General features: G+C 40.4%; 1 protein-coding gene across 3 annotated transcripts in view; it reads right to left on the bottom strand.

The window, feature by feature from the left end:
* Positions 1–1,761: 1,761 nt before the first annotated feature.
* The window catches only part of LOC148647055 (cytosolic phospholipase A2 gamma-like), a 29,807-nt gene continuing 14,308 nt past the window's right edge, over positions 1,762–17,260 (bottom strand). The window contains exons 13-18 of one of the 3 annotated variants that reach the window (XR_015927560.1): positions 13,469–13,507; positions 12,836–12,958; positions 11,815–11,969; positions 9,995–10,163; positions 8,224–8,471; positions 1,762–2,224 (exon numbers count right to left, since the gene is read on the bottom strand). Coding sequence is in view for 2 of the 3 variants with exons in the window: in XM_088608673.1 (XP_088464799.1) it covers positions 8,281–8,471; positions 9,995–10,163; positions 11,815–11,969; positions 12,836–12,958; positions 13,469–13,507 (677 nt within the window). In the remaining variant the exon portion in view is untranslated. Of the gene's footprint in view, positions 8,472–9,994; positions 10,164–11,814; positions 11,970–12,835; positions 12,959–13,468; positions 13,508–17,260 lie in introns of all 3 variants that reach the window. The other 2 variants (XM_088608673.1, XM_088608674.1) reach the window with 2 other exon arrangements.

Raw genomic sequence — 17,260 nt, forward strand, 5'->3', positions numbered from 1 at the left:
ATCAGAGAAGCAGTCAAGAGCCTGAAAACAACCATCAATGACCTACAATATCTCATGATTGAGACACGGGGAGAAACTGTATCACGGGGAGAAATCAACAATAGTTTAGGTATTTCAAAAATCTGGCCTGTATGTTAGTGGTGAGGAGGAAGCCATATTTGGAATGAAAGCTCACATAAATATGCAAAAAGGCATGTAGGCGCCTTTGAAACAATGTGGAAATAAATGTGGTCTGATGAGACAAAAATTGAGTTATTTGTCCTTAATGCCAAGTGTTATGCCTGGTGAAAGAAGAGCGCTGATCATCACTCACAAAACGCTATTGCCACATTAAAGCATGGTCTTGTGGGGTTGCTTTTCATCAGCCAGGACGGGTAGGCTTGTCAAAATAGAGGGCAGAGTGGATGGAAAAAAATATAGGCTGTTCCAGATTTAATATCCCATAGAAAATCTGTGACAGGACCTAAAGTTTGTTGTGTAACAGTGGTCCCCAAGTAACCTACAACCCGCTGGAGCAATTTTTACATGGAAGAGCGGGTGAAAATGAAATCTACAAGATGTGAAAAGCTGATGACAACATACTGCAAAAGACTTCAGGCTGTAATTGCTGCAAAAGGGGTAAAAACTAAATGTTGAATGCTTAAGGTCTCAGGGGGATGAGGACATGTCCAAGCTGGATATTTCAGTTTTCTATCTTTCATAATTTATTACAATGAAAACGTTTAATCCCCATTAAAATATTATCCATATATTGTTAATCATACAGAAAATCCTGTTCAATTGTTTAGGAATTTCAAATTGCAACACAGCTTAATGTGGTAGAAGTCCAAAGGGAGTCAATATGTTCTACACCCACTGTATATATTGTCAGCCAACATGAATTTAGAAAGGGATATCTTGTCAAACTCGAATATGTTGCTAAATTTCTGTTGTCCTAATCTTACAAAGTCAAGATAAATAATATTTTTCAGTACCAGTCATGGTCTGTCTTAACACCACCCTGTTTGCAAAGTGGAAGAAAAACGTCAAAACGTCCAGTCTACTTTTTAAGAGACTTCGAAGCAGTGGATCAGTAGAGCAAATCTGTATATGATCAGCAGGAAGTTTAAGAAAAACCAGCTGACATTCCTGTCAATTAAAAATATCCTCCAATTGAATTGAATTCCAAAATGTTTAGGGATTAGTTTAAAGAACTGAGTTTTAATCTGAGTTTGGGAGAGGAATGCTCAGAGGGATGGTCAGACAGTATACTCTCCCGTGAAGTGTGTTAAATTGATAGCCTGAGTGTCATCTCTGATGAAAAGTTCATACTATTCTGTAAGGAGTGCATGAGGACAGATTGGCACTCTCCTTTGCAAAGTGTGGACACTCAGGTGGGAGGTGTGTAAAACTGCAGGTAGGACAGGCATTCTGTCTTGAAGAATATATTGTAGACTCATTGGCAGAGGTGTGTAAAATCAATGGTCAGACTCTTTTTCTAATTAGTGCTCTCTGGTGGAGTGTGTCTGAGACTGAAAGTGAAACTATTGTACTCTGTAAAAAAGTGTAGGGGGAGGGGGTGTACCTTGGTTGAGATGCTTAAAGGAAGGTTCATTCCTTTTACAGGAATTCTCAAGAATGTCGATGAACAGGAATGTTCATATGCAGATCCTTCTCAAAACCTTTCAAGTCTGCTGGAGATGTATGTGGCTCTCACAGTCCCTGAGACACACCTACCACTCTTGTGAGGCCTGCACACATGGAAATTAATGATAGACCAAGAAAATATATATATTTTATTTATTTAATAACAAAGAATTACTCTGGCAAAAGCTTCCCAGAGTCTTTGGAAGTAATAAAAGGTTGAAAGAAAAGGTTGTTGCAGACAGTATAATCCGGAAGTGACTGGACTGGACATCAGGGGAAACACGGCAGAAACGGGATGGGATGACAGACAGGGGGGCATGACGGTGTGACGGCTGTGATCCGGTGCTCTGGGGGCGTGGCGCAGGCAAACAAGTCCATCGCAGTCCAAAAAAGGGAAGCCAGGGCGCAGTCCATAATCCAGAACCGGGATGTCCATCCAAGTCAAGGACGATTAAAATCACCGGAAGGGGGAACCCAATCAGGAACACAGAGGTTAAAAGGATAACGAGACCAGGCACTCCAAGCCCCGGACCCAGATAGTCAGGATGCCGTTCTGAAACCTATGCCGTCGGGTCACTTCCAGATGCTGAGCCGAGAGCTACGGAAATGCCACACTTAAATAGTAATAGACAAACAGGGGGCAGGTGCATGTAATAACTAAACTAAAATACAAAAGGGTAGGAGCGCCCCCTAGAGGAGTGATGACAATCGTGACAATTGATGACTTGTCTCTGGCAATCTTGAACCCCTCAAGTGGAAGTCAGAGAATAGAAGTTACTCCAAGAGAAAAATGCAAACACTCTGATTACTGATCCTGATAGATTCAACAGAAACTAGCTAGTTTATTATTTATATTAGTTTATATTAGTTGATGTGAATGATAGATTTAAATCACCCAGTCTCAACTTTTCTTCATAAACACACTTTAAGCCAAAGAGTGGTTTGTATTGGCACTCACATTTACCAATTCTCTTTAGTCCACTGCTGTTAACCATTTAATAATCTTTTTCCTGGTGTGCACATACAGTAGCGAAATTGATGTAGTAATTAAACAATACTGAGATCTTAATAAAGCATATGTTGCATTATACAGTATATTACTATTTGAAGTAGAATAAATGTCTTTCTGGATATAGGGATACAAAAAACCTTCTTTTAATTTCCTGCAACTTTTGTAGAAAATCCCCCAAAAGTCATTTGGAACAGTTATAACCAGCAAACTACTGCAGCAGAATTGCTGTAGAGTACTTGCTTTCTGGTTCTTATATACATTTTTTGTTCAACCCAACTTCTGTTATACCTATCTTAATAAATCTAGGGAATGAAAACAATACATCTGGTATACTGATTATATTACTATGGTTTGTGTATGCTTCCAGTTTCTCTGACCTCTCTGGTTAGAGGTTTGATACTCAGGAATTTAAGTACTTGTGATATTCTCTTTAAATATTCTCTTTAAATACTCTGGTAAACACTGTAAATGTTCAGTTTTTTAAAGATGAATATAGCTATATAGATATACTGAAAGATAACTGTGAAATGTTTTCCCAAACTTGAATTCTACCAAACTTTTTTTGAAATTTCCTTTACTGTTTACACATTCTCTGCTGATCATTGTATTTTGGTAAATTCACAAACAGGACTATTTTTAACTATAATTGAATTTAAATTAATGCTAAAAATTAGGAGACCAATGGTCCTAACCCAGATCCCTGTGGTACCCCACTATTTACACCTTAATTTCAGCATTTGAGCATCCTTATTTGTATTCTGTTCTATCCATTAACTAGATGTCACTCCAAAAATAAATACTGTATTATCTTGAATTCCTACAGCCTCCTTTTTGAGGAATAATCTCCTGCAATGTACTTTGATATGGTGTTTAAAATGATCAGGCACATTGATTCAATTTCAATACAAAAAGCACAAGAACATGCACATTTGCTTCAACAAAGATCTTGACATCTGAAATCAGATTCACCTGTCAATGAGCTGAGTTCATGCTATAGCAGAGGTTAGTGCACAAGCCAGGTTGTCTGATCTACAGTATATGCAGGACTGTAAATGCCTCCTGGTGAGACATCAACTGGTTATAAACTATACCGCTTTCAAAGTTAAACTAAATGTTGTTTAGGTCTAGAATAGTAATTTGTCTTACTGACTGTTGTTATATCAGGGGCCACAATATCTCAGATTTGATATCTGTACCTAGCAAAGCAGGATCAGCCAGCAGAGAACAGGGTAGGTGAATGGGCAGTAGGTTGAGGAACAAACCAGGAAGAAAGGTTTGAAACATCAGAGATGATCCAATCACAGCCTATTAACTACTTTACCATATGAAACAAGAGGTTTGTACATGTTGTCCTTCAGTAGCAGATCCTCCTAATTACCCAGTTAGTTACAGGTATTAACAAAGACTGAACATTCTGCGAAGATCTCTTGATGAAAACAATAAAAAATTCTGAAGGCTGGGAATTAATACTTCCATTTTGAATTCGCCAACCAGAACCCTGTCAGTAACAGACCTACTTGCACTCTTGAAAATCACTGGATCAACTACAAAACCTGGCTTACACTGCTCCTCACACAGAAGAATTCCTTAAGGATTAGGTGATCTTCCCCACTGTCCATAACAAACGATAGGTACATACCAATACTTTCAGAATCTGAATAATTATAATGGCATTACTCACAATTGCCTTGTGCTAGGTAACGAGGGTACAAAATCTTTTGAATATTGAGCAAATAAACAAAACTTTCATGCATTTTCAGTTTTCTAATGCTTAGTCATTCTATCTCTCAGTAACTTCCACTTTTCTAATCCTGAAAATTTTTTTTTATGTAACACATAAGGACAAAAGCTGCACTTAGCCTTTTTGTGCTACAGTATATTTAACGTTTATTTTGCATCAGATAGATAGTACAACAATGGTCTTTTAATGCAGGAAGTTGCACATACTAACCTTTAAAAACACATAGCTCCAAAGAGGGATTGAAATTTTAAACGTCCTTTGAATTGCCTATTTATTTAAAAAAAGATACTGTTAGTGTGGATTTTAATGAATGTGATGAGATCCACATATAACAGCAAGCGAGTGTGAATTATGCCAGAAATAGGGCATACTTTCATACAATTGAGGCACAGAGGAAGAGCAAGATCTTATGCCATATCATTTTCTTCTCTAGCTTCACTGGAAAAGCAAATGACACAAAACAGACTCTACACTACAAGGACATGCTACAGTGTATGTAAAATAGTGTAACCAAATTCAACAGAACATGCAATTAACTTTACTAAATAAGTACCTGCTATAACTAACTACTACTAACTACCTGCTATAATACAATGAGGGACTCCTTAGATTACTTCTTCATTTAAAAAAAAAATATTGACACAGCTAGTATTGTGACATGCTAGTTAAAGCTCTTTTTTAAGGAAATGCAATTGTATGCTAATGTTCCTTTTTTAAGGCTAAATCTTTAACTCTTGTGATGACATTAAAATATTGGAGACATATTTAATTTTACTCTTTACACAAATGCATGAAAAATCCTGGTATTCAAATGCAAAATATCCACCACCACCCCTCTGGACAGGCTGAGAAAGCAAAGTAATTGAAAATACATGATTACTACAAATACTACAAATACTTGTAGATGCTACTTTCAACAGCAAAAACTGGCACATTAATGAATGAGGTTGGTTTCATTGATTGTGCCGTTTGTGGGGGACCAACTTAACAGAGCTAATTTCCTGACATGAATCCCACTCTCTTGAAACAATGGGATGACTTTTGCCAGTTCATAAAATCATTGAACAAATTCAAATAAGCTGTAAGTAAAAAAATGTCAGTCTTTTATTGCAGTAAGCAATGCTTGAATTGGGCAATTAGTTTGCTTTTTTAAATTTATTTTTGTGAATTGTTGAGTCCCAACCATTTTTAATGTTTCAGGCACATTTTAATCATGTCATATTTGGAACACATCTGATTATTATTTGTAATCTATTTAGTCCTGTTCGGAAAATTCTAAGATAGAGATAATTCAATCCACCCATCCATCATCAAACCCCTTTTTCAGTACAGGGTTGCTGGAGAGCAACCGGCACAAGATAGGGAACACCTTGGATGTGACACCTGTCCATCGCAGGGCACACAGATTCACAAAAGGGCCATTTTTTTCCAGAAACCAAATTATCTACCAGAATGTCTTTGGACTGTGGGAAGAAAATGCAGCACCTAAAGGAAACCCACGTGAACAGGAGGGGGATATTTTGAAACTTTGTAACTATTCCAGAACCCATTTGACAAAACCCATTACAATTTCAGATTCCATTCAACATTCAGAGTTGAATGCCAGTTTCTAAATATGCTGTACATACAAACGTAAGGTCAATTAGCTTGTGCTGAAGAACGAAAAATAGAAGATACCTTCGCCCATGATTGTCATAGCCTATTTACATACAGTATTAGGAAATATACACTCTGGACATTGCAGGACACACACAAACTCACTCACACTCACAATATAGCCAATTTACAGTAAAAACAAGAAAACAATGAAGATGCAGATAAAATGTATATCCAAATACCCCACACACATTATACATTTTACAGACTGGTGAGATGTCTAACACAAGAAGACATAATAAAAGTGAGATAACAGTACATTGAACACAGATGTTCCAGTTGTGCTGTTTATTTAGTGTCATGACCGCCAACCTGCCTACCATGAGAACTGATGTCGCTGATTATATTCGGGCATGTCCGATCTGCACCAGAACCAAGACTCCTTTGGCCAGGAAAACTGGTCTTCTTCACCCCCTTCTGGATCCCCTACCGCCCTTGGTCTCATATCGCTGTGGACTTCATCACGGATCTCCCCAACAGTCAAGGCAATACGGTAATCATGGTGGTCCCCGATCGGTTTTCCAAATCGGCCCATTTTGTCCCTCTCCCAGCATTACCCACAGCCCAGGAAATGGAGGTGTTGTTTGTTCAGCAGGTCTTTCGTATACACGGTTTGCCCAGTGATTTGGTCTCCGACAGGCACCCGCAATTTGTCTCGGCCTTTTGGAAAGCCTTCTGTCAAGCTCTGGGGATTCGTGTGTCTCTAACCTCTGGATCCACCCTCATCTGGATATCACCCAATAAGCCAATGGGCAGGTAGAAAGAACTAACCAAAGTCTCCTTTCCGTTCTCAGAGCCTTCACCTCCTCTTCACAGGATGACTGGTTGTCGCTGCTCCCCTGGGCAGATTATGCCCACAACTCCCTCCCTCTCTCCCTTCCTATGTTCTTTGGGGTATCAACCTTCTCTCATTCCTGACACCCCTCTGGTTACGGCAATCCCTTCTCTACGACAATATATTTCAAAACTATGGAGGACCTGGAAAGTGGCTAGGACCAGCCCCTCGTTTTCGGAGAGAAAAGTTTGTCTGATTAGACACTAAGAACCTACCTCCACGCCTGTTCTCCAAGAAGCTAGGTCCTAGATACATCGGTCCCTTCTGGATCCTATCCCAGATCACCCTGGTCACCTATCGTCTCGCACTTCCCGCCACCCTCAAAATCCACCTCTCCTTCCATGTCTCTCTCTTGAAACCGTTCCACCGCTTGCCCCTCGTGCCTCCCCAGACTTGCCAACCACCCCCGTGTACTATTCCGTCTGGTGTATACGGTCCACAAGATCCTCGACGCAAGATGGCACCGTGGTACCCTCCAGTGTCTTGTGGACTGGAAGGTTATGGCCCAGTAGAGAGATCATGGGTCCCAGAGAGAGATATTCTGGACCCTGCACTCATCGACGCCTTTCACAGTGACTTTCCCCAGCGGACGTCTCGTCCGTCGGGAGCCGCCCGTGAGGGGGGGAGGTACTGTCACAACTGCCAACCTGCCCAGACCATCCCCAAGAGAGCTAACCAGTGCCAGGAGCGGGGCGATAATTGCAAGTGCCACCACATGTGTTAACTCAGCACCAGATGCCCCACCGTGCGGCAGGCTGCAGTATTTAAGCCATTCAAACCCGCTTCTTGCTGTTCGGTATTGAGTCTACTGTTTGAGAGCTCTACCTAGCGTTTATTCTGTACTTCGCATTCTTCTGGATACTGGACTCCCCTTTTGCCACTTGACCTTGGCCCTTGCCTTTCGATTCTGATTGTTTGCCTCTATTTGTACTTCCCGGATTTCGAATCACCTTTCTCCTTTTGACTACGATCTTGCCTGACGTTCTGGATTGTTTGCCTGCCTCGACATTACCTACTCCTACGTCTGCACAGGATCCACATATCTCTTCATTGGGATCTCCTTACACTTAGTTATTCCATCTCTGTGTGGCACCAGCTTGAGTGTCTCATTCTCTACAACATGGTCCAGAAACCAGTTCTGTTTTTTTATCATTTTTTGTGTGCAAAAAGATTTTCTGGTATCTGTGTTAAATGCAGATTCCTTGTCTTTTATAAATCTTTAGAATATTCTCAGTTCAGCAATTGATTCATTATATTTCACTATCTGCTGTGTTTTGTAGTGTTTTATGTGTTTTGTCTTTATTGCTGGAAAAAATATTAAATGTTTTAAAAAATAATAATTCAGTGACTTACATGTTATGATACCATACAGCATGTTGAACATCCCCTAGCACCCCAGCCTCTTCTAGACTACTGGTTCAAGCGAATCACTGAATCTTTGGTTTCAGTATCCACAGCGTTCTGCATCTTGGCGATGATCTTATCTCTGTTGATCCTGACATTCTCCTTTGCTGCTTTCAGGAGGTCCTGGAGCTCCTGTTTGCTGTAGGATGTATTGCTGGTTGTGTAGGTCTTCCTCATCTCTTTGACCTTTTCCTCACCTGTGAGAAGAATGTTGATGGTTAGAAGACTGAGGATCTTCTATCTTGACCCAAAAGTTACACACAGACATCATTGCTCTGTAGTCTAATTTGACAGTCTGCACTGACTTTAGAAGCTTAGCAGATCATTAGTTAAGACAGGTCTGTTTTCCTGTCTCTTCAGGGCTATGGACAAGTTTGGAAGGTAGTCTCAATAGAATGTTAGAATGGTGTTGTCCTGTTTGCTGTCATTCAATATTTACATGAAGGTGAAAGTCATACCTTAAGTGTATCAAGTCTTTGACACTGTTTGCTTTTATATACTTTAACCCATGACAATCAATGGTGAATTAATGTCTATATATAATGGGTTAAGTGTTTGTAGCATATTAATTTCCAAAACAAAAGCATGACCATGCCTTGGGAATAGGGGTATGTATGTGTACTATTTTGTTGCAAAATTTGATATTACAGTTGATGCACTCTGTGATAAGTGAACAGGTTTGGAGGATAGTCTTAGACTAAGAGTCCTTGTTTTTTAATAACACCTATCTACTGAAGGAATGGACAGGAGGGCTGGTGACTGTAAGGATTAGTGAAACAGCAGGATTGAAAGTTTGGAAGTTTGGGGAGCTGCGGTTTGTATCTCTGTTGTTTATACAGTATATGTTGTTGACTCCTCTGCTGCTCACAGGTGAGGGAAGAGGAGATTGTGAGTGGCTCGTGAGTTTAGTGGCTGCAATAATGCAGTGGCAAAAGAAAGCTGAGTTTTTGCATAAACTTGTCAGTTTTCTACTCAATCTGGCCATGTCTTCATCTGTGGATGATCTTTTGGAATATAGTATATTGGAAGTGACCACAAGAATGGCATCATGGCTATAAGCAGCAGAAATTAGGTTTCTCTGTAGGGCTGTTGGGCTTACTTTCTGTTACAGGGTACAGAGTAGTATCTAGTGAGAATGCTGTCCCCAGAGTACCTCCTGCTGGAGACATACCAAGCATGGATCATTGGGAAGAGACATCAGGGCAGACTTCAGGAGGGATTGTATACAAGGAGGGATTGTATCTCTCAGAGGTCCTGGGAGCACCAGGAGGACCTGGAGACTGTTGCTGGGGAAAGGGAAGTCTGGTCTGTCCTACTCAGCCTGTCACCACCATGATCCTCAGTTAGAAAATGAAATGAGAAAATGAGATGAAATAGAGACTGGCTGAAAGTCTGCTGAGATTGACTCCTGATCCAATGATCTTGCAAAGGGCTCTGAGTGTCAGTATCTAAGAGTTCTTCAGTCATTTCACAGAAATTTGGACAGCATTGCCAGTTCCTTACATCATGTAATTCCCAAAACGTCTAAGTGAGTGCAGTCGGACTCCAGACTCAAGCTACTTTTCTTTGGTAGCTCTCAGTGCCCATCTTGAGTAGTCTCAATGAACCATATGTAAACCCATAGTGCCACCTTGCCAGCGCCTTGCATTCTTCACCAACCAAAGGTGACACGAATCCTGTAGCTGGAATCTAAAATGCCTGCTGGCTGTGGTTCACTTGCCTCCACAGTTGTCCTTGTTGAAGAGAGGGAAGTGCATGACAGTGGGGGTGTTTTCACCCTGGAAGATGTAGCAGCTTGAGGGACAGTTCTTCTCCTTGTTACTCACTGGTGGGATGGGTGGGAAGGGAATATTGTTCTTCTCACAGTACTCAGCTGTCTCAGTGACAGTCTGAGATGGGAGTGGAAAGGTGAAGAGAACAGAAATAAATTTAAGTCCACCCTCATTGTCCTCAACCTATCAATCTGCAGTATCTGTTTGTCTCATTACATCCCAATAAAAGGAAAAAAAAAACTATTTCTCACTCATTATCCTGGCAAATAGTGGAAATGCTCATATGAAATAAAATGAATGCAAAGACTCAATGTTAAGTTACCATAAGGAATGTACTGTACAGTATGTACTATATGTACTGCATTAACATGATTTGAATAAAAGAGTATATTTACAAATTATACTCATGTTTATCAGAGATTGATGTTTAAATGTGTATCTGGCAAAAACATAAAAGATGGGTGTTATTTCCTCAGGGGCTGTTTCACCTAGAAGTCATATTGCATCTGGTGGTCTGGATATGTAAGTCCTGCTAAGTTTCTGCTCAGAAATTCGGGACTGTGTCACTTACAAACCACCATAGTTCCCAGCAGAGTTCTTCTTGCTTTCTTCCTGTTCCTTTTCTCCCTGAATCCCTCATGTAGCCCGTTTTATACTACTCCCCTGCCTGTCTGGATTTCCCCCTTTGATTGTCTGCTTCCTGACCTGCCAGGATTGTACTGTCTGATGTTGTGCTCCCCTGATCTGATCCTGCCTGCTGAATGTGGCAGTGTGGTTGGGTCTCAAGATGGCTGCGGCTCCACATTTTTCTGTGGGTTTGGTGTGGCAGCTGCCCGCAATTTACACTTCTGTCCCCTGACACACACTTCAGTTCCCCTGGTGTTGTGTCAGACCCACAGTCCCGGTGTGATGCTGTTGTTGTCTGTGGGCCCAATCGCTGAGATCTTCAGCCCTGCACGCAGGATTACAGGACATCTTATGGTCCTGGTGATTCTTCATTCCTTCAGCTCTTCTGCACTCTAGCCTTGTTCTCTGCCTGCATTTTAGCCCCCTTACCCACCAACCCACCAACCTGCTTACCACATGGACACTACCTTTTCGTCTCTGCCTCAGCCTGCCAGCCCCTCCATCTGTCGTTGTCCTGACCTGCCTGTGGAACTCTGCACTGATTCCGATCATCAGTGTGCACACAGATTAGCCCAGTCCCAGGCACACTCTCTTCAGTACCTCCTTGATAGTATGTTCTTAGCACAGTCCTGATACCACTTGCACAGTTCAGCCTGGTTCCTGGTGCACCCAGCCCAGTCTTGTCCCTGAATCTCCTCCCTGCACTCCTTTCAGCAACTCAGAGTCCCTTCTGGAGAACGTTGGCTTCTACCCCTACATGGAATTGTGAAGCTCTTGCTCTTGGGCACGTATCTCCTCCTTGCCCGCCCTCGCCACTCATGTGGGCAACACTTCTTAGCAATAGGTACTTCAGTATCCCAGTACCCAATATTAGACAATCAGGCTGCGTGAATCCCTGTTAAAAGCAATGTGACATACAGATCTAGCACTGGCCCACTTCACTGAGGGAATAACTCTGTAGACCACAGGACCTCCTACAAAGCAGTCTGAGCCTTACCCATGGCTGTGTGATCTGCTTTGAAGGCAGTTACTAAAACACCAACCAAATGTTTGCATATGCAGGTAATAGTGCACAATTTAAATTCATGCTAATATCATGCAATGCACTGGCTAGACTTCACCGTAGTTTTATGTACTTTACCAAGAATGGGTCTCCAGCGCTGAAATCAAAGGACAAAATGAGCTGCACTCCCCTGTCTCTTCTCAGGACCAGAGGGTAGGCGCTGTTGATGGACAGACCAGCATCTAGGAGGTAGATTGTGTCCTCACTGAGCAATTCACTGGGGAGGCTGTTATCTGGGGAATGTGTAAACAAGAAAGTTTTCAGGAGATGGCAAGAAGGAATCACATGATCTGTTATAATGACACAAGACGTTATTCAATTCAAAACCACACAGACAAACAAAAACATACATAGTGAAGGGTCTCACACTTTGAAAAACAGAAAAGGTTGGTATCAAGACAATTTATTAAGAAAAACAGTTTAACACTATTCGGTATAATGTTGCAGGTTGGTCTGTTATTATATTTGTGTTGAGTTCTCTGACTATACCACCCTATGATGTACAACATTTCCCTGCTCAATTTTATAGTAACTGAATTACAGTCCTGGATAAATTCACCATCATACGACATTTTCATATTCCACAATAATAATAATAATACTGTGTCATATTATGGGGTGTTAAATATATATAACTTTTATTCAGTTCAGGGTTTCAGCCATCAGCTCCTCTCCAATGAGTTGAAAAAAGATCAATGGACAAGCTCCTCTAACATGTCCATCCCTTGGGGCCATTCACTAATTTAACTAGTTTTCCACAGTGCCTTACAGTATAGTTTGAGCTGATGGGAGGAGAAGAGTTTCTCTGTGAGGTGCCTTGTAGGTCTTGAGTAGCTGTTGAGCCAAAGACAAATGGAAACCCAATGGAAACCTAAACCAACTAGTCCATCCAACTTCATGGGCCCCTGGCCAGTTGTGTCCTGCTGTCACCGCTTCTCTAATCCTGAATCACTGGATGATGATGACTGGATCAGAGGGGACTAAGCGAACACTATTAAAGGTACAGAGCCTTAGGAGGCCAACAAGTTAACATCTACTTTATATTGGACTCTTACAGGTATTGCATCGTCTGTGCAGCTGCACTGTACTGGACTCTCACCTGTATTGGGGTGCTTGTACAGGAAGTTGTACCTGGATCCCCAGGTCCAGGAAGAAGAGGCCTTTAATAGTTTAGCATGTGCATTGAAATTGAAGAATGGGAGCACCCTAGATTCAGGATTAGCTGGAAGAAGAGAACAAAATGTGAGTGCTTTAATCCAGTACACAGTATTGTTGTGGTAACCAATTACTATTCCCAATGGAATTTTTAATCTCTTGGTCTCTTAATCTTCTTAATGTCTGATTTTGACCTTAAAGCCCAATTATTGGTGCAACCAATAAGGACCTCTAACCTGCAGCCTTTTCTCTGTGAGTAAAATGCAGCATTCACTTAAACCTATAAGGACAATTGGCATTTAAGCTAATAAAGTATATGTCTGCCTCGCTGAAAATTGACCTTGAAATTAACTCATACAACACCTTACCTGTCTTAATTGTGTTTACTAATTGCATGATAGACATCTGTTTGAAAACTCTTTGAGACACATGGCCATTTTGTCAAATAAACATCATCAGAGCCTCTTTCTCAGCCAGAATGTCCTGCACCTCAAACTGTACTGATGTCAGGTTAAACCGAAATACCCCAGTCCATTTGGGAGTGTATACATGATAAACTCTCTGTGGAATCACTTACATGGTAGAGTTATTCCCTCCAAATGTGTATCAGCAGTTGCTTGAAAAAAGCAGAAAAAATATGTTGATTTTGATTCTGAAAATGGACTTTCTCCAACAGACCTCTGGAAACACCAAAGGGAAATATCGGTGCAATTTCAGAATTTGACTTTTTGTAAACAAAAAATTCTCTGCTGTGCTACTTTTCATAAAAACATATGACTGCAACCTGAAAGTTGTTTTTAACAGCAAAATGTACAGCAAAAAGTGTACACTGCTGAAATGAAAACCTGAAAAATATAAGACACTCAATAATTGGTAACAAAAATACAAAAAAGTCCTAAATAATGGCATTTTAACTATTGCAATTTGGAACCAACTATATACACATAGTATATGTACTGTATTTACCTGTATAATATATATGCAAACACATGAACATGAAATAATAATAATAAACTTTATTTCATAAAGCACCTTTAAAGGTTTACAGAAATAAAAAAATACACAAGATAAAACACAATTACAATATACAGGGGAGACCATGGATGGTGGTACTAAGAAAAACAGAGGGGTGAAGAATGGAACAGTTAAGTAAAGGCTTTTCTGAAGAAGAAGGTTTTGAGTCTGGATTTGAAGGAGTTTAGAGAAGGTGACTCTCTAAAATACTTGAGGTGAGAGTTACAGAGCTTGGGAGCATAACAGGAGAAGGCCCTGTCACCCATACAATGTAGATGGGCTTGGGGGACAGTAAGGAGACCAGAGTTAGAAGAGTGAAGGTTGCGAGGTGGGGAGTAGGGCGATAATAGTTCAGACAGGTACTAAGACAGGTACCAAGCCATGCAGAGCCTTATAGGTGAGCATGAGGATTTTAAAGTCTACATGGAATTTGACCGGAAGCCAGTGCAAGGACTCCAGGATAGGATGTGATTACTTGCACTAGACCTGGTCAGGATTCTGGCTGCTGAATTTTGGACATACTGTAGTTTGTTCAAAGTAGATTTAGATACCCCAGCGAGTAGGGCATTCCAGTAGTCAATTCGAGAGAACACAACTGTGTTGATCAGCTTTTCAGCCACAGTTAGTGTTATCATAGGGCGTAGTCTAGTGATATTTCTGAGGTGAAAAAAAGATGTTTTGACAATATGCTATACATGTGCGTCGAATGTTAAGCCAGAATCGAATATAACCCCAAGGTTTTTCAATTTAGATTGAAGCTCAAGTACAGAACCATCTGCAGATACGGTTACAGGACTGGCTTCACGAAGTTGATGGGAGGTGCCAATAAGCATGACTTCAGTCTTGTCACAGTTAAGATGAAGGGAGTTTTGAGTCAATTTGTATGTCAGAGATGCAATCAGATAGAATAGAGACATCCACATCAGTGTCAGGTTTGGTATGGATGTATATTTGAGTATCCTCAGCTTAAAAATGAAAGCTGAGGCCATGTGATCTTAAAAGCTGACCAAGTGGAAACATGTAAATGCTGAAGATCAAGGGGCCCAGAGGAACACCAGACTTAACAAGACCAATTTCAGACCTGTACCCCTTAAGAGAGACAAAGTGACAGCGATCAGTGAGGTAAGATTTGAACCTTTTTAGTGTCAGAAACTCCAAACACAGTCTGAAGACGAGAAAGAACAGCAAGATGTTTTAACAAAGAAATTTTAACAAAGTGACTAAACATGTTGCCGCATATGTGTCCATGTGAGACTGAATTATTGATTTCCTGAAACAGGGAAAGTCGAACACATTATGTGATAGAAACAGTCCAGAGACGAGTAACCAGATGCAAGTCCAGAGCTTAAAGGAATGCCCTGTACTGGCAGGCTGAAGAATGTGGACCTCTTTAGTCTTGAGCACACGAGAATTTAAAGGGAACTTGGATCAAGTATTCAGAATTTTTAAAGGGCAAAGTCAACTCATTACATTTCTTCAGAATAAACAGTGACCAGAGGACACAAGTGAAACTGAATTGCTGAATCTGTACCACTATTCTATTGATTAGATCACGCTGAAGAAGGAATAAATGAAATGTCAAAATACTGTTTGTAAATTAAACTCAAGACTGGTCAAACATGTTTAATGTAAAGAAATGCAGTCAGGATTATTCATGACTTATTTTCTGAATGTAAGCTGTGCGCAAAATATCTATCTGTATAGATAATTGTATTTTAGCTGTTGAGATTCAATTCTTCCTGTGTTAAAGTGTCTTGTGGTAGCTCCATGGAGATTCTCAAAGGTCATAAGACTTGTGTTATGCTCATTGCTATGCCTGCCCCCTCTATACACCTCAGTGGAGCTTGACACTGTTGCATTTAAACCCTGGTCAGTTTCTCCTAGGTGATCCAGCTGTCTGAAATAGGAAATATTAAAATAATGAAATAAGAACTTCTTTCTCTTAATGTCTCTTCTCTTAGTTTTATCTTACTGTAAATCATAAGAGGGGTAAAACTAAATATATCTGATGTATAAGGAAATGGAAGAGAATGTTTTTTTATCTCTTTTGCACATTTTTGTATTTTGGGGAGTTCTGTGCTTAATGTGGTAAAGTACTGTACATGACATATTCTATTTTATAATGAATAACAAAAACTCAACCTGATTTCTCTGTGGGCAGACTAGTTTCATGTGATCTCCACTAACACCAACTCAGAATATAGATGTGAAATACAGGTGTGAAAGTGTTTTGCAATGATTTACAGGGCTGAGAAAAAGTTTGTGAACCCCAAAGATAAATATGTAAAATTGCCATAATAGCATTCTTGAATTAAAATCCCTCACAGTCTTAAAATATCCAATAGGGATTATATTAACTAGTTCTGTGCCTTTGAAACAAAATAATGTATGAATTGAGCAAACAATGAATACATAAAGTACAGGGGATGTGAAAAAGTAAGTGAACTCCTATTTTCAGTAGCTGAATTAAGAGAATTATAGAATCAGGTGCCTATATACCTATATAATTAGATCTTGGGGACTGAGTCTCGAAGATTCCAACTTAAGTAAAATTCAGAAAAGTTGTGAGTTTGGTCTTCACCATACACCAATCTAAGCAAATCTCTGAGGACCTCACAAAAAGAGTTGTTGATGCTCATTGGCCTGGAAAAGAGTTATAAAACCATTTCAAAGGATTTGCGTCTCCACTCATCCAATGTCATGCAGATACTCTATAAATGGAGAAAGACCACAGGCGGTGCGGTGGCTCTGTGGCTAACAATCTGTGCCAGTGGCTGGAAGGTTTCCGATTCATATCCCCTTGGCCTACTCCGTTGGAACCCTGAGTAAAGCCCTTAACTGCTTCAGGGGCACCGTATAAATGACTGACCCTGCACTCTGACCCGAAGCTTCTCTCCCTGTCTGTGTGTCTCATGGAGAGCAAGTTGGGGTATGTAAAGTGACAAATTTCTGATACAAGAAATTGTATATGGCCAATTTAGTGATCTTCTCTTAAGACCATCTTCACCCTACCCATCCTTTCAAATCTCTCCAAGAACAAACCAGAAAATCAACAAGGAAGTCACAAAGAACCCCAGAGTTAGAACAAAGAAACTGCAGGCCATTTACAGCTGGAGAAAACCACTTGCTCTCCAAAAAGAACACTGTTATCCATGTTCGTCAAAGATTATATACCCAAGGCATCTGAAACCATGTTCTCTGGACAAATGAGTCAAAGATATAAGTTTTTGGCCTCAAAGAGAAATATTAGGTTCTGCAGAAGAAGAAATTCCATGTTGTGGCAGAATCTGAAATTATCTGTCCATGCAAGGCAACCCTCAAATGTAACAGAATTAAAGAAGTTCAGTAAGGAAGA

This window comes from Lepisosteus platostomus, chromosome 16, assembly GCF_059453375.1.
Source record: "Lepisosteus platostomus isolate fLepPlt1 chromosome 16, fLepPlt1.hap1, whole genome shotgun sequence".
In the NCBI taxonomy this organism is placed as follows: Eukaryota; Metazoa; Chordata; class Actinopteri; order Semionotiformes; family Lepisosteidae; genus Lepisosteus; species Lepisosteus platostomus.